We start from the raw sequence: 27,234 nt of genomic DNA, 5'->3' as shown, positions 1-27,234 counted from the left end.
ACTATCTGGAAGAATTTGCATGTTCACTTTGTTGAACAGGAACTACTGGCATATAAACAACACTGCAGGGAAATGGTGATTATTTGCCCAGAGGGATGTCACCTATCATCCTGAGCCATTCCAAAGGGGAAGGCTGTTGGCCCATCAAGAAACAATGGGGGTGTGACAGCTCATATTTGAATTTCATTGCATTACCACAATAAAATTATACGCCCAGTTCAAGCACCAAGAGGAGGAACAAGAAGTTGCTTCTGCTCATTTCTGAGTGGGAGGAACTCTGGATCCATCCAGCATGGAATCTGGCCTAGGTTTCTTATTCTCTAAATAGAGTTGTCTAGCCTCTGCAGATTTCTGCTGGTTCAAGTAGTCCAGTGTGAAATAGCAAGCAGCAAGCCCCCACCCTGTTACTGTACTGTCACCCTTGCACTTAGGAGTAAGCTGTTCTGCAAAAACAAATGGAGCAAGTATCTGTCCCTACCTGCCAACCAGCAGCTCATTCTTGGTAAGTCTGACACCCAGAAAAATTGCTGACTGTATATAACTGAAACCAAGACAGAGACAAGATTCTAAGCCTGCACAAAAATTCTGTAGCAGAGCTGAAGTGTAGAAGATAGTGCAGTTAATGTTCATATCCTGGAGATTCATGAAGAAGGGGGTAGAATCCCTACCTGAGAAGTCATGTAGGTAAGACCATTATGCCTTTCTTTCCCTTTCCTCTGGGAAATTTGCAAGGGTTTTGATCCTCCCACCAAATATTATTTTTTCAGTCCCTTCAATCAGAAAATGGAAATAATTACTTTTAAAAGAAATTGAATATACTTACTTGAGACGGTAGAAGATCGGACATTTATTCGCAGAGGTCCTGTGTATTTTTTCAAGCCCCTCCGTAAGATCTTTCCAACTCTTTCCCGCAATGTTTCTCTAGAATCCGTAGAGGAGAACCAGAATGTGAGCAAAGCCTCTGCCATCACACCATCAGTATCTGGGCTACAAACCAAGGAAAGAGTCTCGTTACCTTCAGCCCATTTCTGCCTTTCTTAGCTTTTATCTTAGCTGCTCTAGCAGTGGCAACATAACATAAAAGATTATATACATTTTCAAACTTGTGAGAAGAAATTTCCAAGAACACTGAATGGTCAAATGCATCATAGGCTAAAAGGTGGCTTGATGCTTTCTGTGAACAAATGGCCAGGCCAATTTTATAACAGTCTGAAAAGCAGTTGCTGACTACATGCCCGAAACATAAGAGAGGAAGGAATGAATTGATGTGATTGCAATGAAAAGCTGGATAAACAGCACTTCAGAAACTTGAGGTAGATGATTAATGGTATCTACACAGACCTTTCAACAGTCCTGTACATACACAGAAAAACAATTTACAATCATCATCTAAAAGGTACTTGGACCTTTCTGGGAGATGGGGAGAGACGACACAATCTACTTCCACCACAGCAACCTCTTGGAGAATGTTCTCAATAACCTCATGTTGTGCAACAATAAATGAAACTTGGCAGCATGTCCACAGTCTATTTGTTAAAGTCAAAGAGATGGATCACAAAAGGGGCCTATAACACCTCATTGAAAAGTGCAAGCAGCACGCACACTGAGACACACAATTCCACAGTTTTAATGTAAGATCAGAGGAAAAAAAAGGGAGAAAAGTCTTGTAATATGTTGAATTCACCTGGTAGTAGTATTTCCTTTTCCTTAAAGCATCAGATACTGCAAGAGATGGAATGATAGACTACAAACATCAGACGGACTAATCTGGCATAGTAAATCTTGCTCTGTACTTGCAGATGGCTTATCCCTGGTCATCACAAAGTTTACACCAGTAACCTTCTCTCTTGTGCCTCCTCCCACCTGAACCAAGAAGCAATGAGACACAAGCCACAACAGATGAAATCACAGTTACTTCATACAGGGGGAGAACTAAAAGCAGGTTGCTCTGTCTTTAGATAGGACAGGAAAAGGGAAGATTTCCTAGCTATATCTCACTGTCTTGAAAATTTGTAATTACATAAAGGAAAAATAGAAGACAGCAGCCTATACAGAACTCATGCAATCAGGCTTTAATCTTTGAAAGGAAAACGTACCAAATTGAAACAGATATTCTGATATTTCCAGTGAAGGGAAAGAAAAGGCCATGTGTTTTAAGCACCCCAAGGCATGCCAAGTGGTTCATAGGTGAGCAGAAAGACACTCTCCTTGCCTCAAGAAGCTCATAATTGAGACTGAGATGTCATATATGAACTTTTCAACTGAGTGTTTTTTCCATTTGTTCCAACTTCAGTATGATCGTCGCTTCGTTTATTTTCCATATATTATCTGATCCAACTGTGGGTGTTGTTCTGCATTTCTGAGGTGTTCCCTCACCTCTCCCCCCACTCCTCTTCCTGTGCTGTGCCACACTGGAATTACCGTATCAACTCTTGCAAGCACACCACACCTTTCGAAACCTTCAGGTAAGTACTGCCCACCTTGATTCACTTATTATATAGCAGAGATCCAGAGCCAAGGACACCTAGTAAGATTAGTATTGTCTTTCTCAGTGAGCAGTGGGCATTATTATTAATGCATTACTTATACTGAGCCAAAAGATAGGCACAGTCCTTTCCAAGTAAATTCACAACCATAACCCTACTCAAAAGAACTTGGACTCTGAGCCCTTGAAGAGGCATTAAGAGTGTATATCTGAAAAAGCAAGCAAGCTTTGGTGCATACAAATCTTGCATCCAACACAGCAAATATCACTAGTACTTCAGTCTGTCCTTGGGAACAAGAAGTAATGAACTATATATTGGCCTCTCAGATCCCTAAATCATCCTGACTATGCTTGCAACACTCTATTTCAGTATCAAAAAATATCCTTAAAGCTACATTCCAATAATGACCTGTGTGTAACTGGGGATTAAGCTAAGGTAGAAGAAGAGGCAGGATGTCACAAACCATGTAAGAACAAGGAGAAGCACATTCACAAGGATTAGATCTTTAGATCTTAGTCTTGCAGCTTTAGTCTATGATTATGAAGACATTCAAGGTTTATTTGCAAAGTGATGGGCACTGTCACTCAGGAACAAGATCTTAGTACTACAATAGACAGTTATAAAAAGATCATTTGCAGCACTTAACAGTGGTTTAAAAATCAAATCAGACATTATGTTTCATAATGTCATAATCAGACAGTTGAACAAAGAGTAAAAGAGGAAAAAAAGCTCTACATTGCTCAGTGATAATCTCTACTATGGGTCTGATCCCTTCATCTCAAAAAAGCAGGAGCAGCAGACCTGAGAGATATATGGAACAGGATTATAAGAAACAGTCTGAATGCAGAGTAGACTGGGATTTTCAACTGGAAAAAAAAAAAAAGAAAAAAAAGAGAAGAGCAGATCTTATTGAATACAAGAGAGAAAAGGGATATGATGGGAGTGTCTGTTATCAGTAATTGCATGAAGAGGAGGGGTAGTAATCAACTTCTCATCATCTCTTTCAGCACAAGAGCTAGGGGTCATGGAATGATCCAAAGGAGGTGGTTCTTCACAAATATCTCCTTCCTAAAGGGCCAAGATTTCAAGAGTCCAGGAGACAACAGACAAGTCCTTGGGAAATAACGCCACCAAGGGCTGCTAAACAAACTACAACCACTTCAAGAACTCCCAAGTGGTAAATACCTGGAGGCAGGGAGCATACCAAGAAGCAGTTATCACACATCTGTTGTGCTGCTACTGCTCTCTGGGCACCTACTTATGCCCATTCGTAGAGCCACAGAGATGAGTGGGACTTTCTGAGCCAGCACAGCCTGGTTTTACTTGACAAGCCCAGCCCACCACATTCCAGCAATGCTAGAAATGACATTTGCATTACAGTGTAAGAAATAGTTTTGAAAATCCTTTTAGGTTTCAGATGGCTTTAGTTATCTCTGCTTTCATAATTAAAGCTTGCTCAAGATCTGAACACAAACTTTCTGGAATTTGGACTGACTGAAGAGTGTCTTCTGCATTAAGATCCAAAGGAGAGCAAGGCTCAGAACCAGATTATGTTCAGTTAAGGATTGTGCTCTGGTTTTACACACAGTACACTTTACTGAATCAGTTCTAGCTGGGCTTGTTGTACATTTAATTTTATCTCAGCTGCGTGCATTTATTATAATCTCACATACCTCACTCTGATTAAGCGTGAACGGATGTATTTTTTCCTTAAAATGGAATTGTAAAATGTCTTGTCGATCTGTTGAAAAAAGAAAAATATAAGATAACAACAAAAAAGGAAGGAAGCAGACATATTGCTGGAAGGAGCATTCAGAGAACAGCATTCACTTACAAACTCACAGTTTACAGAGCCAAGAAACATAATGCAGCTCAGCCTCTAGATAACATTTGTCACAGACCTTTTCTAATCATTTCCCATTTGACCTAAGGCACATCATAAAAAAGCAAGCTCATTTTTCTAAATGTCCTATGACTACATCAGTGTGCCACTGCAGTGCTGTCTCGGCCACTCCCAAGTGTAATGAGAAATCCATAAACATCTTTGGAACACTCTGCTGCAGTCTTCCAAAGCACAGCTTCCTAAAGACTGCCCACAGAACAGACACAGCATGATGTGCTCTGCAGTGCACTCAGCCTCTCCTGTAGGGGTCCTGACACAGAATTTACCCTTGGTCTTACAGAAATCTATAGCAAAGCCACCGATAATTTCAAATTATTATTTGATTATCATATTCCCTTATCACCCTTGTGATGCTTGGACACAAGCAATTCTTATCAGAAACTGGAAGTCTTTTCCATTCCCAAGGAATCGATCCCCAAATAACATCTTTACTGGTTCCTGCTTAACCACATCCTGTCAAGATGTCATCTCAAGATTGCATGATTGGTCTGAGACAGCTCAGTGTGATATAACATGGCATGAAATTCTGCCAGGAATGGCTTGGGATCACTGAAGGGTTGAGAAATATCAGAGTCACTGGTGAGTTATGCAGCAACTCCTCCTACCTACAAGACCCAGTAAATTGAACATATCCTGTAAACATCAAATGCATTACAGGAAAAACTGCACAGAAACACTTTATAACATCATGTAAGCTGTCTTTTTTTTCGGTTTCTGGCCCTTAGAGGCTGTCTATTTTCGCCAGGTCTCAAGATGCTCTGTTTCCCAAAGGAAAGGGAAAAACAATGTTTCTCAAACTACTAGTATGTTGAAATATGTCGGATACAGAAACAAGTATGTAAGCATGAAATCTGGGGGTGATTCCTCACAAGGAAGAGAAACCCCCCATTTTCCAGCTTTGGCTGTCACAAGATGAAGCTTCACGGCATTACACAGGGATACTGAAGAAGAATAATTTCAAGGTGGAGACTGCACAGTAATTATTTTAAGGTTGTTTTAAGCATACATTAGTAAGGAAAAAAAAGAAACATTTTTAATGGTCATGCATTTAGCTGATGTTTTACCTTGCTCTTAGTGGCAATTATCTGCAATTAGTTTGGCATTTGGAACAGACAAAATTCTATGGAAAAAGACATCTCAACTGCAACAACCTACTGTAGATATGCAGAACGCATTTTATCCTTTCACTTTGTAGATTGCCAGCTGCTACCACTGCATTTTATGATGCGTCTGGTTTAAAAGAGTTTTATTTCCTATAATTCTGCATCCTGCTCCACCACAACCTCTCCCCATTATTGGAAGCAGTTGCCCTTAGACCAAACAGGGGTTTTGCTTTGCTTTTATTAATGATAACATTTGCTTATCGTTTCTGTCGCAGTGTTAACTGCTTCACCAGTGATTGTGTAAGCAGAAGCATGTGGCCTAGCAGCACTGCCAGCTTCGTGGCATGCAGTGGCATGTGCTGTCTTTGGCTACATTGTCTTTGAGAACTTTTGAGATGTCTGGGACAGTGGCTTCTTTGCAGAGTGCTTTGCAACCAAAAGAGAGCCCTGAGCTGGGCTGAGATGCACCTCAAGCTGCTGCATTGCTAACAAGTACAGTGAAAGCAGAGTGACTTTCAGCTTGGGAGTGAAGAGGGCAGGAATTCGCAATCCCTTGCAAGGCAGGATTGCATCCATTTGACATTCTTAACCCTTTATCTCCTCCTGGCAGTAGTGTTTTCAAGATCCCTGACTGTCTCTGATGTCAAGTGTTTTTGCTATACTTTCCACCTGCACTTCTGCAGCAGATACAGGGATCCTTATTTCTATCATCCAATCTCTTGTGTATCTTTGTTACAGCCTAAGCAGCTTGAGTGATTGTGGTTTTTGTACTCTCAACATGTTCAGCTTTCTCCTGTTCTCCTCAGCCTGGACCACTTCCAAGATGTTCCATACAGTATGATAAGGAACACAGTGTGCTGCACCAGAGACAAAAACTTCCAGTGGTGTCTCACAAAACACAACTACACAGTGCTCTTAACAAAAAGAATCTATGGAGTCCAAATGCAACTAAACTCAGCAACAGACACTGTTTTCAGAGCATTCAATCCAGAAGGCATGTTAGTTATTTTCATGGGGAAAACAGGAAGCATATGATTTAAAATTATACCGAATTTGTGTTACTTCCATTCTCTTTCACACTTTCATATCTGAATGAGAAAGTAGGCATTTTTGCCATTACACACTGTCACTAACTTTCCCATCTTTAAGAGCTGCCTTAGCACTACATCACCCACAGACAAAAAAATAACTGAAGGGTAGCTTTGTTTTCAGTGAAACTTGCAGGGCCTTTAACACCTTCAAATGTGAGCTAACATTTTTTACTTTTGCAATCTACTGTGTCTTATCATGGAAGAAAGGCTAGCCAAAACTCTGCACTGTGGCCTACCACTCACCTGCTAATGAATTCATTTGGCAAATATGACTCAAATATCTTGTTTCCTTCAACTATGATTTTGGTAACCTGAATTATTAATAGTAATCTTTATATTCATGCAGAGTTTATATAAGAGGAGACTATGTAGGAAGAAACCTTCAGATAAGAACTTTCAGAGATTAATGTTCTGCCTTATATTTTTACGATTCCTTTTTTGGTGAAAAAACACCAAACAGAAAACACTTCTCTCCATCCTGCTTATAATTTTATTCTCAGCTTGAGTCACAACTGTGGGAGCAAAAGCAACTAGGACTTTGTCCAGTGACTAGGCGTGATCTGGTCCTGCTTTGAAAAAGCATTTACACTCATTTTAAATGTTTTGCTTTGATTACATCCCCTCAAAATTGACACTGTCATGACCAGATACCTTAAATTTGTCACTGTTTAAGTGCATCTCACTGTTTTTCCTGGCCCTCATCTAGCAACAGCTCAACTGTGACAGCTGTTGCTGCAGGCTAGGTCTATGAGCATTCTGAACCAAGTGCCAAGTCCTGCTCCTTTCAAGTGGGAAGCATTCTCCTGACAGCCTTTATTTTAGCATTTGAAAAACCAAGATTTTCTTTTAGCTAATGTTTACTGGCTAACTTGGCTTAGTGACATTTCTAATTTCTTCAGTTAAATTTTGTATTCTCTATACTTTTTACTACACTTCTCTCTATGCAGAACAATTTTCTTAGACAAACTGGATTTTGATCCTGAGTGCTGGTCCATCCAATATAGTAACTAATAGTGACTAGCACCAAAGATGCAGTAAGAGGGCAAAACATTCCCCCCTGTACAAATCCAGACAAAAAGGAAATTCTTCCTTGTTCATTGTAGCCAGATATTGTTTTATACTTTGATGAACAAGACTTTGTCTCAAAAACCTTCAGATTTCATCATCATACTCTTTTTCTTGTGTCACACCTTGCTTAACCTTCTAAGGGTCATGTGCAACCTACTGAAATCTCTGTGATTCTTCTTGTAAAAACCTCTGTGATTTCAGAGTCACACAATACGTCCTTCCTCCCTAGGACCCAAAAAACACCCAAGCTCTGGAAATAGGTCACAACAGGGATCCCATTGCTCCAGGAGCTGACATGAGCTGGGCCTGCCCGGAATGTGTGGAGCTGTCTGTAAGTGACCCAGCAAGGCTGGCTGTGTCAATCCCTCGCTTTCTCCCACCACACACTGCTCTGCCACCGCACACTGGGTCCCAAGGTTTATCCAGAAGTTATCTTAAATCTAGTTTGACAGAACTCTCCTTGGGAATATTTGCTGAACACACTAGGTTACTTGCATGGGATGTTCAAAATCATTCAGCAGGCTTGGGAGCACAGAGCTTCTTGCTGCTCAATAGTATTGCTTTTTTGCCTGCTGCCAGTTTAGTCCTTCAACAACTATCCTCATACCACATTCTTCCTCTTACCTCAGTAGCTTCTTAGGATATAAAGCCTATTATTAGTGATTTTTAAAGCTTTTTGACCATAAATATTAATTACAACATACCACTTGATTCAGTGACTCTCCCCAATTTACAGCTCAACATGCTGAGACCTCTAGAACTGACCATAATATAAATCCAGTAGCTGTTCCTTTGAGAACATGACATTTTTATTGCCCTAATTTCTGCTAAGGGGTTGAGAGAGGACACAAGGAGAAAGACTGACAGGGACAGCAAAGAAAAGAATGTGGCAATGTTCCAAACCAGGATGTGGACATCACACTCTCCTTGGAAACAGACAATCCAATTACTACCACAGCCCTACAGCCACAGACCTGAGGAGAAGAAAACAGACCTGAAGGAGAGCAAGTGCAGTGGTCCCCATGCCTTCAGTAAAACTGGAGGATCAGAAACCTCCCCATCAGAAACCACACACACAAAGACAGCAGGTCACACAGTGGGCAAAAGCTGTGTGATCCCAAACATCAGCAAATGGCATCACAAACTCCTCATGGAGTTTAAGCTAACAGGGCTGCTAAAGCTGAGGGGTGAGTGAGCACTGCCTGACTGCACTGAAATAAGGAGCTCAGCTGGATGGTTCCCAGAGGCCACATCTGCAAAAGAGGAATAATTGTCCTTGTACAGCAGTTCCTAAAAAGATCAGTCTTTCGGATAAAAGAAGTTAAGAGGACTAATACATGGGATAATGTCAGGATTTAAAGTTCCATGCTTATGCTTGGTGCAACCAATCTCAAAGGCATGTAATGACATGAGTGTTTCATTATAGTTATGTGTATTAGTGACAGCTGGAATTAAGGTCACCTAAGTATTCTCATTCCTACTCCCTGCTTTCAATTATCCATAATTAGTTTCCTAAAACTTTCACACTGCTATTAAAATTTTGTCCACTTAGGGGGAGGATTTTCCAACTTTTGGAGAGAAAAGTCAGGTTTGGTGAGAAAAGCTTCCGTGTCAATATCCAGAGAAAGGCTTTGTGGTTGTGGTTTTTCTTCTTCCCAAAATAGTACACTTTCCCCAGGAAAATTACTATGTACATTCTGGGGGTTTTTTTAAACAATACTTAGAAGTAAGGAGCTGAAATACAAGAGAAAATACCTCTTAGGAAAATAACAGTTTTGTGAAATCTAAGGAAGATCATTAGTAATATGTTCAGCGTACAAGTGCCCAAATACCACCAGGCACACAACTTCAGTATTGAATTTGGATTCTTCCTTGGGACAACACCAGGATCTAAGCAGCCACTCTCTTGACCAGCCAGATTTTGATCACTGGTTTGCATCTTGAATCACTTCATTGACATAATTACTTGCAAACAATGCAGTAATTCTGGATTGTGAGTCTATAATTAAGATAAGGTTCTACCCTTAATCACACACACTATCGATAGCTGTGCTTTACTTCATTTTGAATTCCTTTTCCCACCTCAGGTTCACGTCCATTCTCCTTGTGCGCATTTTATAATTTTTTTTGATGCACAGTTTCAGTATTAAAGTAATTTGTTTATTGGGAGTGAGGTGTCTTATGATTTTTTCTGGATTTCTATGTGCATAACACAACTTCTGCTTTGATGAACCAAGGAAAAAAATGAAGAAGAAAAATCAACTTGCATGCCTATTACTTGAGAAAATTGCATTGCATTAGTAAGTCAAAGAATCAATCAAGTGGAAGGATCACTGAATTTACATGGGAAAAAAAGTTGGATATTAAGCACATTTTTGATAACTAACAATTTCATCCTGAAAATCCATGAAATTTAGGTAGAGTTCACTGAAAGTTCAAGCTCTTAAAGGTGATGAAAAGCACTAAGCCAGAGCTTCATCTGCTACACTGCATCCACTCACACCAGCACTTAAAAGTGCTTCCTATTTTCCTCATTATTTAGTTTCCTGTGCTACTTTTTCCTGTTTCCATGTGACCCATGGTAACAGGAAAAACTGGGAACAAAATTAAAAAACAAGAAAGCATGGCATTTTTTAAATCTATGCAGTATATACCTATGCCAGTGGTCTTTCTCTTCTTTTAGTTTCAATAGGAACTTCTAAAAACAGCATCACAAGTGAGATGCAGGTGTTTTCAGTGAGTTACTTCCTCTCTCAGAGAACAGCATTTCACCTATCTCTTTAGGGCCACACCTGTATATATACATACTGACAGTCAAGTGTGCTGTCAACCTCTAATTCCAGAGCTAAATAAACATGTTGCCAGGCTGTCATCTTGGCCACTGATCCATTGCTGTTTCCCTCTTGGCTGAATTACTGTGGAAAATCCTTTCTGTTTTGTTTCTAGCCTCAGCCACCCATAGAGGGCACCCCTATTGTATCTCGCTAATCCAAGGGCAATGCTTCCTATCTGTGAGAATCTTTCCCTTAAAATGAAGATTATAAAATGGAAGATGTCAAATCCCCTACATTTATTTTGGTATTTTTCTTCTCAAAATGTTCCTTAAATAACTTTTTTTATATAGATAAAAGTTTTTTTCCTGGTTTTACAATATTGTTTTTCAGAACAAAAAAGAAAAGAAAAAAAAAGAAGGAGACTATTATTTTTAAAGTCTCTAAAAAGCTAAATTTAGAAAGCTTAATTATTCTGGCTTTTGTACCATAGATGCATTTGTAAATAATTTGCCTTTAGTGATGAACATGAAAATCTTTCAATAAAATTTCTGCTCTTTTCACCTTATATTGGTACTATGTAATTACTTGAGGGATCACATATAAAGACTAGGAATGCTTGAGTTTAAATAGAGACTTAGCTTTTATATGCTGGGATCTTTATCCATAAACACTACCAAATCTCTTCTGAAATTTATTACAGTCAGAATATTCTTACACAGTTTGGTCTGGGTGCTGCAAGACTCTGAAAAGTCCTTGGAAAGATCTGGCTGCTGCAGATCATAATTTATGATTTGGCTAATTTATATGAAATTTTCCTTTTTTTTTAGGGGCTAAGAGGGAAAAATAAGTGGGGGTTTTGCACACACAGCAAATGAAACTACATGATACTTGTAGATACCTGCACTTCTCCATTTGCTGTAAAAATGAGAGTCATGCTAGACTCCCTTGAACTTCAGCATACTCCCTTTTCTCGGGGCATGTTTACTTATCATCTCTAAAATAATCCTCAGAGTCTGGTGTCCCAAAACAAATATTATTTAGGAGTGTTTCAAAAACCTGCTGCCTTGGGGATCTGCTCCTACTGAATTAACCTCCCAACCCAAGGATCATAAAGCACTGATGGAGCAAGCCACAGACTTCTGAGCTTTATCTAAACACCCACATTGAAGGTGTGACCTCATACACAGTTTCACCTGGCTTTGCAGCTATGTGCTCTGAAGAGATTTGTATTTCATCACCCTCTCTCTCCCAAATACACACACTTCTGCTCCCCAGGAAGAGTTGAGTCACGTGTGACCTTAAAAGCCCAAGTGCCGTAAAACAGCAGCCTCATCTGCTCACTCACTGCTGTTCTTGGTGTTTTCAGATAGGCTTCCTCGGAGTTCAGCCCAGATGGAAACCCTAATCAGAACTCTGACTGATCCTTTGGCCCTGCAGATGTGACAGTAATCTGTTCACAATGTACAGGATATAAGATACTTCCTAATATTGGGATGATGCCAGCTTAGTCCTGGGTATAAATCAGAGGGCCTTCCAGTTACAAGCATCCTGTTGAAGGCTAGCCCTTCCACCAAACAGGGTTGTCAGGTGTCAGAGCTGGGGGGTGGGAAGGAGCTGCATGACACCTAGTTGCTCCTCTGTTTCTTCCCCACCCAATTCATAGTGAGATATGTGTCTTAATAACATCTAAAATTATCATCTGCCAAGGGAGAAAACTGCCTCCTTCCTCACCAGTTCCAGTACAGGGACTCAGCAGTGAGCCCTTCATCCTACTGAGAACAGGCACCATTATCAGAACTGTTGTGCAGTGTTTTCCTGTGGAATCTCAAGTGCCTCTGCAATACCCAGAAGAGACATAAAATCAAACCCACTCTAATTCAGCTTGATCAGACAGGACAAGCTTCAAGAGCTGTGTTAATTAAAAACTTTCCCCCAACACCTGTACTTAAGGACATAGAAGTTTCTCTTGCCACTGGAAGTAGCTGAAGCAAGATGTCTGTTTCTAAAAGAAATGTCTTGACACACAATGCTGAGTTCTGAGGTGAAAAATACTTGATGAAATTCAGTTAATTCAATAGAAATATTTGGATAGGCAGTAGTTTCTCAGGGGAAGCATCTAGGTATTGTTTTAATATAATCCCTAACCTCTCTGCCCAGACAGAGGCCTCTGATCCAGCCAGTTAGCTCTGTGCTGGTTTCAGATGGTGGAAGGACAAGGGGGTAGCCCAGGCGCCTTCTGGATTATGAGACAAAAGGGGAAACCCATGTCAGTCCATTCCATGTCTCAAGGCACTCCAGGAGGGAAAACAAGCACCTCAACTCTCCCCCAGCCGCCCAACCAGCCAAGGAGGGAGCCATGCTACACTCCTACCTGAGGAACATCCATCCACCCAGCTCACAGCTTGGCTTACCAGCACATGGGAGCAGGGTGGAGTAGGGAATGACAGGAAAAAGCCCCAGGAGCTGGGAAGAGTACAGTGTCCAGCACAAGATTCCACAGAGACACCCACACTCAGACAGGGAGAAGCAGCCACACAGCAGGGCTGGGAACAGCTCTGGCCAGAGAAGGAGACAGGGAGATAACAAGGTGCCTGAGAAAGGAGAAGGGTTGCATGGGCTCTCCTCAGAGAGGGGAAAGCCCACCACTTCTAGGAAGAAGTACCAGAAATTTTTCATAGTGGCAAAATAGAGCCAGCAGGTACATTTACAAACCCCTGATGGGCAGAGTAAAGGCTGATGTCTGCTTCTATTGAACAACCAACCGTGTATTGAAGGGGTCACCTGCTGTGGCTGCTTGAGATCCACCTGTTTCTCACAGCTAGAGACTTGCCTAGAGTCTTCAGCTGAGACAACTTCCACTGAGATTGAGATACTAATTTCAAGCTCTCCTGACTGCACTTCCCCTTCCCTTGGGGTCAAAAATGACTTTCTACACAAGACCCACCACCCCTCCACCCTTCTTCCTACACACAGGGCAGTTACCACAGCTGCCCAGAGTAGGCAACTGGGATTATCCCAGTCACCCAGGTCTATCTGATTCTCACAGCTCCCTCTACTCTCTGGCATGCCAGAGAGACTGAAGAAGCAAAACTTAAAGTAGGGCCTTGGAAATCTCCCCCAGGATTCTGCTAGCAAGAGGGTAATTAGCGTCTCCAAGGCATTCTTGAAAAATCAAAAAAAGTTAATACATTTTTTGGGAGAAGAAAAAGAAATCCAAGTCTGGTGACAGAGTTGGAGAAAAACAGAAAAAAAGACACAGATGAGTCACAGAATAAGTGAACCCACTATAAAATAAAGACTCCTTGGAGAAGAAGCCATAAGGCTGTGTCTATGCTCTTTTTATCCAGTGTAAGAGGGGACAGTCTGGCACAGAGCATTTTAGCTTAGCCAGGGAAGAGGGACTAGTCCAACTAGAAAAACGAGGAGGCTCTGGTGAGCTGGAATCTCTCTTTCCCTAGTGGCATTCAGTCAAGTCTGATTTTTCAAGAGAACACAAAGAGAACACTCACAGACACTCACAGGAAGCCAGTCAAGGAGCAAAGACCTTTCATCATCTGTTCCTCAGTCCCCCCAGCTCCACCCGAAAAGACATTTTCCAGACTTTCCAGTCAGCCCTGAGATGTTGACTGGTGCACCAGCTTCATCAGCTCTCTGGCATGATCTGGCTGCATTCCCTCCCACCTTCAATGAGATAAGAGTCAGGAATGTTGTTCACACAATGGGTGTTACTATTCAAATTTGGAAACCAAAGCAAACATTGGACATTTGCTGCAGGTCCCAAGGAAGTCACGATATGACTTCCATACGGAAGCAAAAATATTTTTCCTGGTGAAACATCAGCTCTGAAAAGAATTCCTTTCTGGGCCTTTCTGGGGGCAAATGAAGGAGGGCTTCATCAGGAAAGAGTCAGAGAAGGGAACACTTGGCAGGGAGTTGCATTAACTCAGGTAATTTGAATGCTTCTGATTATCAGAGATGATTCACTTCTGTTCACTTTGCAGCAAGTGTTGAGAAAGACATTGCATTTATCTGCCTTGACTCACTGTTTCACAACATGAGTTTAAGGTATCGTTACTACTGTGACAATGGGAAGGCTTGGACATCCAAATCCTGACACCAGCCAGGGAAAGACTGCAAAGGGTTTTGGTAAATCCAGACAAATTAGAAAATGTGATAAAGAACTCAACTCTCTCCTCCTAAATCACAGAGTTGCTGTGAAGATGCTGAGAATAAAAATGCAAATGTTCTGAGACAGCTGTCTGTCAAGATTTCAGGAGGATACGTGTGTCTGGAAAGATTGCTTTGATTTTTATCACCACAAGATGAGTTTTGCTGTTATAAAATCAGACTGACAAGGAACACACTTTCATTACTGTATGGAGCTGCTTTCAAGAAGGTTACAGACAATTCTCAATCTCATACATCCTTGTTAAATAGAACACCTGGAACTAAAACCACAAAAACCCAAACTTCTGGCAGGGCCCATTTATATAAGCAAAGAATTCATTAAATTTGAGAGAGGAAGATAGAATTTACTGGCTGAATTAAGGACAGCTCTTAAGAAAAGTTACAGGAATGATGGAAAGACAACATAGTTCTGTGTATGTTTGTTATGGTGTTACTTATCAGGTACAATTAACATGCCCTGATATAATAGTTCTCACTGCTCAACCTGCACTGGTATTTACTGTCACTACTGTCAGAACTGCTCAACACCCAGAGAGGAGATGGGGTTTCTAAAGCATTGGCTTCCATTCAAGCATCTAAATTGATAGCCACCTTCAGAGGAAATCTGACTGCATTGGACACTGTCTGAAAGAACTCCTCAGCTAAAATAAGTGGGGTTTTTTTGCCAAAAGAGGTACACTTTAAAAATAAAAAAAAAAAATTAAAAAAAAAAAAGGAAGGAATTGAATGGGAGGAAAGGATACAACTCAGTGAGTGTTATTCCTCAGACTGCTTCTCAGTCCTTGCCTTCCTTCCCCCTCAGCAATACACAGTGTCTTGGTCTAGGAGAACATTCCCTCTCCAAGGTCCTATATCACAAGGTGAAAAGTCTGCAATTATTAGGCAATAGATGTAAAGTGGTAGCACCTAAGCAAACACAGCTCATGTAAGACTATACATACAGATATGCATCAGAAGCACATCCTGGGAAATCTGGTATGGGTCCCAGTAGACAAAGAGGGCAGAAAGAGAACAGACACATTCAGAGAAGAGGACAACTTGACTAAGATCACTGAAACCTTTAGCAGTGGAGCTGTGAAGAGATGCTAGTGTTGCCAAGTCCTACACAGCACCCTCCTTCTCCAGAGCAATGTCCACAACAGCTTTTATTGTGGACAAGTGCCATTGCCCTAAATTAAATGATAGTGGGCAGCAAAGCATTGTCCTGTTAACTGGGTATCTATGCATGGTTGCCAAACAGGAGGTAAGAGATATGCATCGGATTCTGATGAATGAAACACAAAAAGATACAAGCACAATCACATGCTTATTGTTGTATAGAGGTGAACTCTGTAATTAGCATCTCTGGGGTAGTGTCTCAAAGAGAAAACAAGAAAGGAAATTACAATGTGTCTATTTATTTCCATAGCTACTGTATGACTGAGATCCACTCAGCAACCTCTGCTATTTGTAGGAGGGTTTCCCAATAAAACATACCAAAGGTGCAGGAAAAGGGCTTGTGTGTTGTTTTCTCAACACAAAGTAACAGCCCAACAGGCAGAGTTCCCCACCCTGTAGAGCAGAGGGTGTAAAAGAATGCTTTCCTTAGAGATAATGGGACATAAATCACAAGCCAGACTCAGGGCATGGAAAGAGACCACACACAAATGAAGAGATTAGCTCAGCTTATTAGAGCCTGCTGCTAAAAACACCAAGGTTGTGGGTTCAATCACTGTATGGGCATTTCACTTAAGGGCTGGAGCTGACGATCATTATGAGACCCTTTCAGCTGAGAGTATTCTGTGATTCTATGATCAGTGATATAGGAGGAAGCTGAGGTTATTTTAAATGTCTACTTCACCACTGAAGAGAAGAGACAGGCTAGAAGGTGCCGAGTGGCAAGCGCCTGGTGTGCGATCTATGATCGTGCCTCTCCTGCTATCCATTTCCCAGGTCTGCCCTCCTGGGGACTGAGGGTACACCAGACCCTGTGGTCTCTGAGTGTGCTGTTCACATTAATGACTCTTGTATTATCACACAGTCCTTAATGGAAAGGCACAATGATCCAAACTTACCAGTCTTTCAACCCTCTCGCTCAGGTCTCTAAACCTTCCTGAGGACTGTCTGGAAAATTCATTATTGTACCGGATGTTGTTGATTTTGACATTGGCACTGTAATAGAACAGCTTCTGATCTGTAAGGGAAAGAAGAGGAACAGGCAATACTCAAAGTACCAAGATGAATGAACTTTAGAGAAACACCCGGCACTGACAGATATCCTGACATCTAGGGAGTGGATGAGCCTTCACCTGTATCCAACCCATTCAAATACAGCTTCCAAAAGCTAGGAGCAAGCACTCGATTCATTTAGGTGATCCAGTCCAGGATTTTCCCAGCAGTTACATTTCTGGCCAACCAACAGCACTTGGGGCTCTCACAGAATCACAAGCTGCACCTTGCTTCTTAGTTACCTCCCTTCCTGGCCTGTCCACTCAACACCAAGCCCTGGCAGGAAGCTGCTAGTGATCAGGGAAAGGGAACATGGAAACACCCCAGGGAGATATGCAGAAGGCTCTGTTTGCCACTCATGTAAGGGAGACCAGACATCATCCCAGAAGTAGGTCATGAGAAAAATGTGAAACGAGTGAAAGCAAATGAAAACCAACAGAAACCACAGCCCTAAATCACCCTGCACAGTAGGAAATGTTCCTAGGAGATTTACAGAGGTGCTAAATGAGGAAGGAAATAGAGGTCTAGAAAAGGCAGTGGGTTTTTTTCCCCAAATAAGCTTTAGACAGACTGGTAAAAACTCCCAGCTTCATCTGGCACAACAGGCACAGAGGAAATTCACTAAGCACAGGAATAGTGATACATTATGCAAAACTTACCATATGCCAGAAAATAAACTAGGAGACCAATGGTGATAGCTGCTGCCACTGCTGTTCCAATAATGATTACAGCAATTTTCCAGGGCTCAAGATGTCTTATTTTGATGGCTGACTGATGAATTCTGGGGAAAAATAAGAACAAAGAGAGATTATTAAGAGATCCTCTTCTATTTAAGGCCCCCATCTCCCCCCAGAAAAAATAAGCTAAAATTTTCTCCCTCAACATTAATTGATTATTCCCAGGAATATTAATTGACTTCTCACCCAACAGCCTTGAAAATGAAACCATGACACAAGACTATTTTGAAATAGGTGTTGGGATGTGCTAGAAGAATGCAGACAGTTTTGAGGGTTTTAGGTATTATTAGGGCCAAATCAAATAGGAATCTCACTAAGATTCTTACGTGACTCCTGACTAGAAATTTGAAAGACTAAAACTTATTTTTCAGCTAGGTAAACTTTCACACATCAATGTACACAGCTTTCAATTGGTTAAGCAAATAATTTATCAGACACATTGGCACCTTTGCTCCCAAAACTGCTTTGTGCAGTAAAATTGGTAAAAACCACCCTGTGATTTGTACAGTATGTATCTATACATTATTCCAGCTTCTCAGTCCATTTCAGCCTTCAAAACAGAGCTGAATAAAAAAGAGAAAGATTTCAGAGGGACAGCCTGTGTTTCCTGTCATATTCAGACTGAATCTAAACACAAAGGCAAGTACTGCTTTAAGCAGTATTTGCTGAAGTGACAGAATGGCAGGGAAGGGCAAGGACATGTGAGTAGGAACCTCACCAGATGCTTCTCTCTGCTGTGCTCTGAATTACATGGGTACTAATCCAAATTAACTAATGGAAAACCAATGGACAGTCAGTATTATAAAAAAAACTTCCTGAAAAAATGTTGGTTACAGCTAATTCTGTCTTTGTCTATAAACTCAAAGACTCCTTAAGACCCTTAAAGCCATTTTTCTATTACATTATCAGCCATTGCAAAGCACAGAACAAGAAGCCACTATTTTTAGTAGAGTCCTTCATTCTATTTCAGATCCCTCACTCATGCAGACATGCACACCTGCAGGTAAAGGTACAGCCTACCTCAGAAAAGCAGGCTGCAGGGATCCTCTCCCAAGAGTGTGAGGCACCTCAGTGAGCTCCCACGTACAAAGTACACACAGCTCATTCCCAGAACACACAACTCATCAGCCAGAAGTTTAAATATATTCAAGTAAGTTGAAATAATTGCAAGTGACCCCTGCAGCTGTGTGCAGGAAAGGGACAGCAAGCAACGTTCATGTCTCATAAATATAAAAGCAGATTCTGATATTTCATTCTAATTCCTTTGCAATGCCTTACAATTGCAATCTTATCACTTCAGCTTGGAAAACAACTGACTCAAGCCAAATATCATGATATGTGATTGAATGAAAATGGGAGTAATAATTTGTCCCTTGGATCTGTTCTGACTCGTTCTGCATGTCCTAGTTAGTGTTTCCTTCCCTCCTGCTATCCTGTACAACAGCCATTAACCTCTCATCAAGTTTGCGTCAAAACACATTTGTGACTCCATAGCAAAAAAACACCCCCAAAATGCCAAACAAACAAAAAACAACTAACCAAACAACCAAAAAGACCCCCAAAACACAAAGACTGAAATTAAATAGTCCTGTTAACAGTTCAGAGATGAGCACCTCCAAAATTATTTCTGAAATGAAAATTGCCTTAAAACTTCAACTGGAGAAATGAAAAATATGGAAGTACAAATAGTCAGGACTCTACCTCACTAACAAAAATATTTCTAAGTTGTAGCTTTTATCATAAATTGTGAAATCATAAAGTCAGTGGTGAATTCAATGTGCTTTTGTTGTTTTATGGTTTGATGGGGTTTTTTTCCCTCACCTCAGGTAGTAGTGTTTTGCATGGCTTATATACTTTGCAAATGAGTCTATTATGTTTGAAATGAGACTGAGTTACAAGAAAAGCCAATAAAACAAACACAAAAATGCATTTAACTTAAGACAACCTACTCTTGTATTCTTGTAGATATTCTCATTTAAGAAGCAGTTGTCTTGATTAGGCTGCATAGAAGGAAAAGCCTCAGAAGGTCTTTCAGCTATAATGATCCTGGCATAACCTCAAACCAAAATACTGGGTTGGAGAAGCCCATTTGAAAGGCTGAATGCCAGCTCTGCACCACAATAGGTGAGCCTGAAGAAATTACTGCCTATCATATCAGTGAAACAGCAGTTTGAGAACAGAAGTAACATGGCTGGGGCACAGTTAAATAGGGCACTATAAATTTGAAACCTTTTCAGCATTCTCTTGTATTTAGTGTAAAACATTTTGAAACTCTTATTCTTTATTTCTTCTATTTCAAGTTCCATGTTATCTTTGACAAACAGAAGTCCAAGTCCACAACAGTTACTTGCACTTGTAATTTTACTCACAGACACGACTTTCACCTAATTCATGAAACCTGTTTGAGAACATCATTTCAAAGAGGTGCAGAGGGGTCTCAGCACCAGCTTCTAAACTGAATTTCCTCAAACAAGAAGCTTTTTGACAAATTCATCTTAGAAAGTCACTTGAGAGGGGTAGGAGGTGCTGTTTGGGACTTGGATGTGTCTTTTTTCTTGATTCATCCTGAAGTTTCCCCTTCCTTTATATATAAACAACAAAAAGCTCTTAAATTTTATCCTCCACTCCTAATTAATTTTAAAAATGAAAATTGGTTTTAAAAACAGCAGGTATTTTTGAGCAAAATATCTTTGGTTAGGCTGTACCATCTGGATAAACATATTGAATAGAGATGCTGTAGACTAAGAGGATTTCTAATCCTGGTTTTCAAAGATATCTGTGAGACAAACCCACAAAGATCACTGAACTGATATTTTTTTATTCCCATTAACTTTGAATTTTATTACTGCTTTGCTGTACCTTCTAAGGTTCATTCGTCAAAAATTAATTATTTTATCTGACGTGTCCCGCTGTGTAAACTTGAACAGTACTTACAGGGATTCAGTACACACAAGAGAAATAACTGTGCCAGAAATGAAACAACTGAGATCCATGGGATGACCTGACAGGGCTTGAACACTCCGGAGAGAGCTGATAAAAGTTTAGTGCTGTGAATTTATTTTTCTCAGACCAAGAGTCAAGCAGTCTTTGTTTACTCCATGGCAGCTATGTGCTCAAAGGGAGGCAACAGGGACCAAAGCCTAGAAATGCCTGCTAAGATTAAAAACACTCCAGCTGGGAAGGCCACTGAAGTCCTCCAGAGTAGAAGTGGAAATTTTATGCCTAATCCAAATACCTAAAGATGAAAGCTCCTGTCAACCTCAGACGGCTTTCTGACAAAGTCCCTTCTGCTTGCAGCTTAAGTGGCCTTTCCCTCTTCCCCAGAAACTCTTCTCTTTCCCAGGAAACCATGCCTGTGCTGTAATCTTAAACACACTGCAAACAAGGACTGGATTTCATCTCTTGACAGAAGGCTGCCAAGTCTCAGATTAAGATTTTTCCAATGAGGATGAGGAGTCAAATACTTGCTGGCAAAGAAAAACAACAAAAACTGACATAGAATTGTTTACACTGACATAATGATTTTACTTCTTTGTCCTCTCTTGCTTTCCCAGTAATTTCCAACATTGTCTCAGCTTATTCCACTGACATTCAGCTGACATTTTCCCAGAAATACCCACTGAGACCTTTCCTGAACACTGGTATGTGATTTGGAGCCCTGCATTCCATACTTGGGTTCCTTCACATCATACACAAAGAAGCCTTTCAGGAACCTTTTCCTCAACAAGGAGCTCACACTAATGACTACAGAGCCAGAGGGATCCCTCCCGTTATGCATTTTAGAAGGCATAAGAAGGGCACAGTTAATTATGTCTGAGTTTTAGTAACAGAAGAACATCAAAAGAAAAATGTTAGTTTCAAAGGAAAATTAAAACTATTGCCTAATGTCCTAACTTGGGTTTTTAAGGGTGTTTAATGAACAAATTATAAACATTGCCTTAAATAAATCATAAATGCACTTGCCTCACTGCAGCCTGAAACTCTTAGTTTATAGAAGAAATCAATGTCTTTTACCTACTGAAATTTAGATTCACTTCTTGCAAAGAAGCAGAATTGAAACTACCATCTGTGAGTCCAACCATCTGCTTTCTGGTTTTCCCCACCAGGGCTGGAAGCACACTTGACAGCAGTGGAAGACCTCCACTACCTGCAGTGAGCTTCGTGTCCAGCTAAGTCAGCCTGCACCAGGAAAGGGAGCACAGGCTCTGCTTTGGCACGCACCCACTGGCAGTGGCTGCTCAAGAAAGGTGCTGACAGGACAGGCTGATGAAAAGCCAAACCCATAACAGTCACCTAGAGATGATCTCTTGTGGGTTATTACATGTCCTTTGCTTTCTGTCCTTCCTATAAGAAAGGCATGCTTAGATTGACAAAATTTCTCCACTGTTTTATGATACATATAGTACCTATCATTTAAAGTGCTTTGAGGAAAAAAAATTAAAATCGCTATAGCAGTACTTGTAATATTACTTTACAATGTAATGTAGCATAACATATACACAAATAATAGGACAGTGCTTCAATTTGTTTACTGAAATAAATCTCTTTACTGGTACATGAAAACTATACTTACCATCACTCCCAAGGAGTTCTGCAAGTCTGACACAGCTCTTCTGCTGGTGTGCACCTGTGAGAGCTTATGTCAACTCAGAATCAGACCCAAAGCATCCACCTTCTTCTGTAGTTTAAAAGCTTTTATTTCTGGATAATAATTTATATTTCTGTGCTTTATATTTTATGTCCTGGTTTTGACTGGGATACAGCTAATTTTCTCCTTAGCAGCTGATACTGAGCTGTGTTTTAGGCTTAGTGTGAGAATAATGTGGGTAACACAGTGATTATTTAGCCGTTGCTCAGTAGTGCTCACTATCAGTCAAGGGCTTACCAGTTTCCCACATTCTGGCAGTGAGTAGATGCAAAAGGAGGTGAGATGGAGCATGGTCAGGACAGCTGGTCTGAACTGGCCATGGGGATATCCCATACCACAGAGCATCATGCTCAGTATATAAATGGGGGGAAAGTTGGCTAGAAGGGGCCATTTCCTTCTGTAGCATGGCCTGGGCATTGGTCAGTGGGTGAGCAATTGTATTGTACATCAGCTGTCTTTCTTGGGATTTTTTTTGCTGCCTCTTTTTTATTATTATTATTATTATTATTATTATTATTATTATTATTATTATTATTATTATTATTATTATTATTATTATTATTTCAAATATTAGACTGCTCTTATCTCAGCCTATTGGTTTTTACCTTTTTTTCCCTAAATATCCTCCCCATCCCACTCGGATGACAGGCAGTGCGTGTGTGGTGTGAGTGGCTGCATGGCACTTAGCAGAGGTTTAACACAGAGGTTAAACCACAATATATAATAAACAGTTGCTAGGCTGGGTCGATAAAGAGTGAAATGTAATCTAGCAATGTATTTTCACTGAACATAGATGGACAAATTTCTTCATGGGAAAAATGCTGCTGAAATTAGTGAAAGCTCCCTAGGCATGTGCTTCAGCTGATACTGAAACCCCAGGCAACTCTCCAGTGGCAAAGAAATTGGATGATTTCCTGTGTTCAATTCTGTATAAAATCTGTCCCCCTGTTATCATCACATCTGTCCACAGACTACATGAAGCTTTCAGATTGTCTGATATCAGAATCATGTCAAATTAAGCAATCCCAAGCTTTGTGTTAGCTTGGCTTCATCCAAAAGGAGGGTCCGTATGTAATAAAAAACACAAACATGGAAGGAGCATGTGGTGGAAGCAGAATGCCTTGATTTGCAAAGCTTATGCTGACCCAAAATTCCCAATCATAAAACTGCATGGGAAAAAGCCAATAAAGGGAAACACTTCTGAAAGACCCTCTAAAATGAACAGCAGAGGCCAGAAAAGCTGCTGGGATTACACTGGGGCTTGCTCAAGGAATGAAGATGACAAGATTTTAAGGCTCAGGAGGAGGTCTTGTCTCATTCTAGTTTTCCTGTCTAAAATGGCCAGAAGCTGAGAGAAATCAGCAAGGAAACATCAATGGTTCCAATTTCATATGAGGAAAAATCAGGTGTGGTGTGTACCAGAAGGCATTTCACTAGGGTTTCCTGAATTCAGGATCTGCTCTGGGACAAACTGAGCAGAATAGGTTTCTCTTTGGCACCATGCAGGAACCACATCTGCCTCCTGCAATAATCAAGGTAAACTCCCACTAATGCCAGTGGCACATGAGTGTCCTTGCACCAGGGCTGGTATCTATTTCCTGCTACACCTCAGCAGTCTGTAATTTGCATTCATTTTGCCCACCTACTGCATGACAAATTGGTGCAAGCGGCCCTGCATTTCCACCTGCATATTCACTTTTAGACTGCCACATACAACACCAGCTACTCTGTACCTCACCCTGCCAGGGCACGAGAGCTCCACAAGGAAGCTGCAGAGAGGACACTGCACCTGCTTCCCAGAGTGCAGGACGCAGCACAACAGCGGGACAAGACCAGCAAGGCTGTCTACTCCACCCACTTTTCCTCAGCAGGTTTGCTTCCTGGAGGATTTTGCAGAGCACACGTTCCAACTTAGCTTGAAATGCTTTGAAAAGGGACATCTTGGAACTGGATAAAGCAAATTGTGAAACTCTAGTCTTAGAAGGGACTAAGGCAGAGGAGGATGAGCTCAAACAGCAAAGCTTACAGCTCCACACTGATCCACATCCCGGCCCAGCCAAGAGCTCTGGACACCTAACAGGCTACACAGGGGCTTTGATTAAGACTAGGCAGTTTCCATCCCTTCCCAGACATGCAAATATTTAACTATCCAACACAGATTTCCCCTAATGTACGTTAGATTTTATAATAATTTCAACAACCATTTAAACAATTAAATCCTTTCCTAAGTAGGAAACAACCAAACTGTACTCAGAGGTTATTTAACTACCCTCTAGCAGAGTGTCATTTAAATTATTTACGCCACTGTTGATATCACAAGGACATGGCAAGTAGATTTACATCTGACTAGAAAAAAAAAGGTTTTTCAGTTCTGTTAGGCAGAGAACTCTCTTTTAGTTTTCCCTGTTTATGTAACAAACATAAACTGATAAACAAAACTGATGGGGATTTCTTCTTTACCTGACACTTTAAGTAGTAAGTATATTTTTTTAAGTTACAGATATTAAATGGGGCAGCAAATCTTTGGGTATTGAGCAGGGTACTACTAATCAGCAAAGAACACAACAATGAACTTCATCCTCTCCAAAGTCAGGACTATTGACTAAAATGATATTGTTTCCACAAAATGAGAGCAACCTTCAGTGGGAACAAAGAATAAGTTTTGTCCATCCAGAAACAATGTTTCTATTTCAGCATGCCCTGAAATTATTTTAAAAACACAACTTTTAAAAATACTGAGGGTGGAAAAAACAAGTAGTACCTTGCAATCATCCACAGCCATTTGCCCAAAGCAACACAGAGAGAAGATTAATGTTGTAATCTTTAACAGTCACACACAAAAATTAAAGCATCCAGCCAAATCATTAGGACGTAAAAAAATAATTCCATTTCTTTTGAATTTTGTTCCTGAGGTCATACTTTTAAGCTTCATCAAATGCTGAGAACATTATAATAATGAAAAAACAACGCCACGGAAGTCTGAGCATCCCCCTATTGCCCCATTAACCCAGAATCCAGTGAGTTAAACAGAAATTACAAATTCCAAGAGGCTTCCTGTACATCTAGAACCCAATCTCTGTTCTGACCCAAGAGACAATAGTAGAGTGTTACAGCTGGAAGACTTATTTTTGTAAAAATATTCTGAACATTCCAGTGCTGTCCGAAATACTGTTATGATAAAACAAAACTAAGGATATCCAGCATCTCTGACTGCATGAAATACTTTCTGATACAAGCCACCTACTCACTACTCCCTAGAAATCATGGCTTCTTCATTAAAACACAAGGGTTAAAACCAGAATGGTGAACACCAATAGTGTTCCCCTTTATGTAGTCGTGCTGACATCACCTATTTAACCAGGATATTTTTCAGGATTTGGGGGAAATAATATTGCAACTATACCTGACCAAATCCCACATTTTTTTCAAAAATCACTTGACTTGGTTTTGACACAAAAGAGCTTCTTGGTTTCTGCACTGCTGCAATAAAAGCTTATTGCAGGCAGAATAAGATGATCAGAGGGAAGAAAAGATAAGTGTCAACCTGACATCATCTTTCTAAACAGACAGCAAATCATTGTGCTCCTGGCCGTGCTAGAGAAGGATTTCCTTCTGCATTTCTCGTTCCAGCCACGTTACTCTTTTCATCCAGACCACAACCTCCAAGACCACCCTTTCATCCTGCAATTTCTTGTTCAGCTTTCCCTCCGTTTATCATCCCTTTTCAGGCTGCACATTTCAAACAGATCCATGATGTACCCCAGGTCTAAAAGGACGAAAGAGGCATAGGTAGAGCATTGAGCACCAAAGCTAAATCAGATTTCTCCTCTGGATCTATGACCTTGAAGCCCTAAAGCTTTCCCGCAGACAGTACCCTTTACCACCATTACACCTCCAAATTAAACTTCCCAGATTAAAACATGCCACCTACTTTTGAAGATCCCATGGTAGGTCCCGGTAGTCCTGGTAGCCTTTCTGCCCGCCAACGAAGGCTTGACTAAAGTCTGGACTGCGCAGAGAATGGTGCTGGAAAACGCAGGAGTCACATTGACTGGTGTGACGGGAAGGGAAAGGTGTTGAATGAAGATCCTTCATTGAGGCACGGCTGGCGCAACACCCAGCACCCTGTGGGTTATTGCAAAATGAGGGAACGAACTTCAGAATAAAAACAAACAGAGGTAAGCATGGAGTTGATAAGGAGACTGTAACCTTCCGATCAGCTCCGCATCAAAGAGCTCCCCAGGCAGAGATGGAGTGAGCAGATAAACCGGCCCAAGCAAGAAGACTTGTTCTTCACTACAGAGAAACAGGAAGTGCGTGAGATTTCCCTTTTCCAGCACTCCCTTTCTGTCCAGCTTTTATCCCTAGAGCAGGCCGTGTCCTGAGTGGCTGCACCTTCTACCACATGCTCGTTGTAAACCCCACAGCAGAGAGGCACCACACTGTCCACAACGCTCAGTCACTTGTCTTCTGAGAAAGCCAACACAAAAATAAATAGGGACATAAATGGCTTGGTCAGCCAAGCCTGATCTACCTCGGTGCTCACTCATCCACAGCTGTCCTGGACTCCCTTGGCATCAGGGACAAGACAACTATAAGTATCCAGCCTCCTAATTATATGTTAGTCATTTAATGGTTGGCATAACCCCGCCTGTGGAAAATGCTTACTCTGTGAAAAGGGCCACCAATCTCCTTGGAATTCCCTTCTCCCAGCACAAACGTGATTCTTCAGAGCCAACTGGAAAGGGGGAAAATGGAGATTCACTAGTGAGAAAATGTGCATTTACATCGAAAAAGCAAAAATCACAAACCAAAAAGTAAAATTACAAGAAAGCAAATCTGTTTTCTGCTGTTTGATGCACTAGAATTTGTGCCAAAAAGCTTGAAGCATTTAGTTTTCCCATGAAGTCTCAAGATTACAGTCATTTTTGTTGAAACATTCATTATCTTCCAGAAACAGCCTCAGAATAAAGGGAGGGGAAGAAAAAAAAGACAAGAGGAAAATCTGAGGAAAATTTTACCTAAACA

The 27,234-nt window shown here is 40.9% G+C and overlaps 1 protein-coding gene across 1 annotated transcript in view; it reads right to left on the bottom strand.

The window, feature by feature from the left end:
- The window catches only part of LOC131578974 (transmembrane protease serine 11E-like), a 39,796-nt gene extending 13,295 nt beyond the window's left edge, over positions 1-26,501 (bottom strand). The window contains exons 1-6 of the mRNA XM_058838327.1: positions 26,416-26,501; positions 26,138-26,331; positions 17,481-17,602; positions 16,668-16,786; positions 4,160-4,227; positions 824-987 (exon numbers count right to left, since the gene is read on the bottom strand). Coding sequence (XP_058694310.1) covers positions 824-987; positions 4,160-4,227; positions 16,668-16,786; positions 17,481-17,602; positions 26,138-26,301 — 637 coding nt within the window. The 5' untranslated portion in view covers positions 26,302-26,331; positions 26,416-26,501. The remainder of the gene's footprint in view (positions 1-823; positions 988-4,159; positions 4,228-16,667; positions 16,787-17,480; positions 17,603-26,137; positions 26,332-26,415) is intronic.
- Between the last annotated feature and the right edge of the window lie 733 nt (positions 26,502-27,234).

The sequence above is a fragment of the Poecile atricapillus genome, chromosome 4 (genome assembly GCF_030490865.1).
Source record: "Poecile atricapillus isolate bPoeAtr1 chromosome 4, bPoeAtr1.hap1, whole genome shotgun sequence".
Taxonomy (NCBI): Eukaryota; Metazoa; Chordata; class Aves; order Passeriformes; family Paridae; genus Poecile; species Poecile atricapillus.
This window is presented reverse-complemented; position numbering and strand designations above follow the sequence as displayed.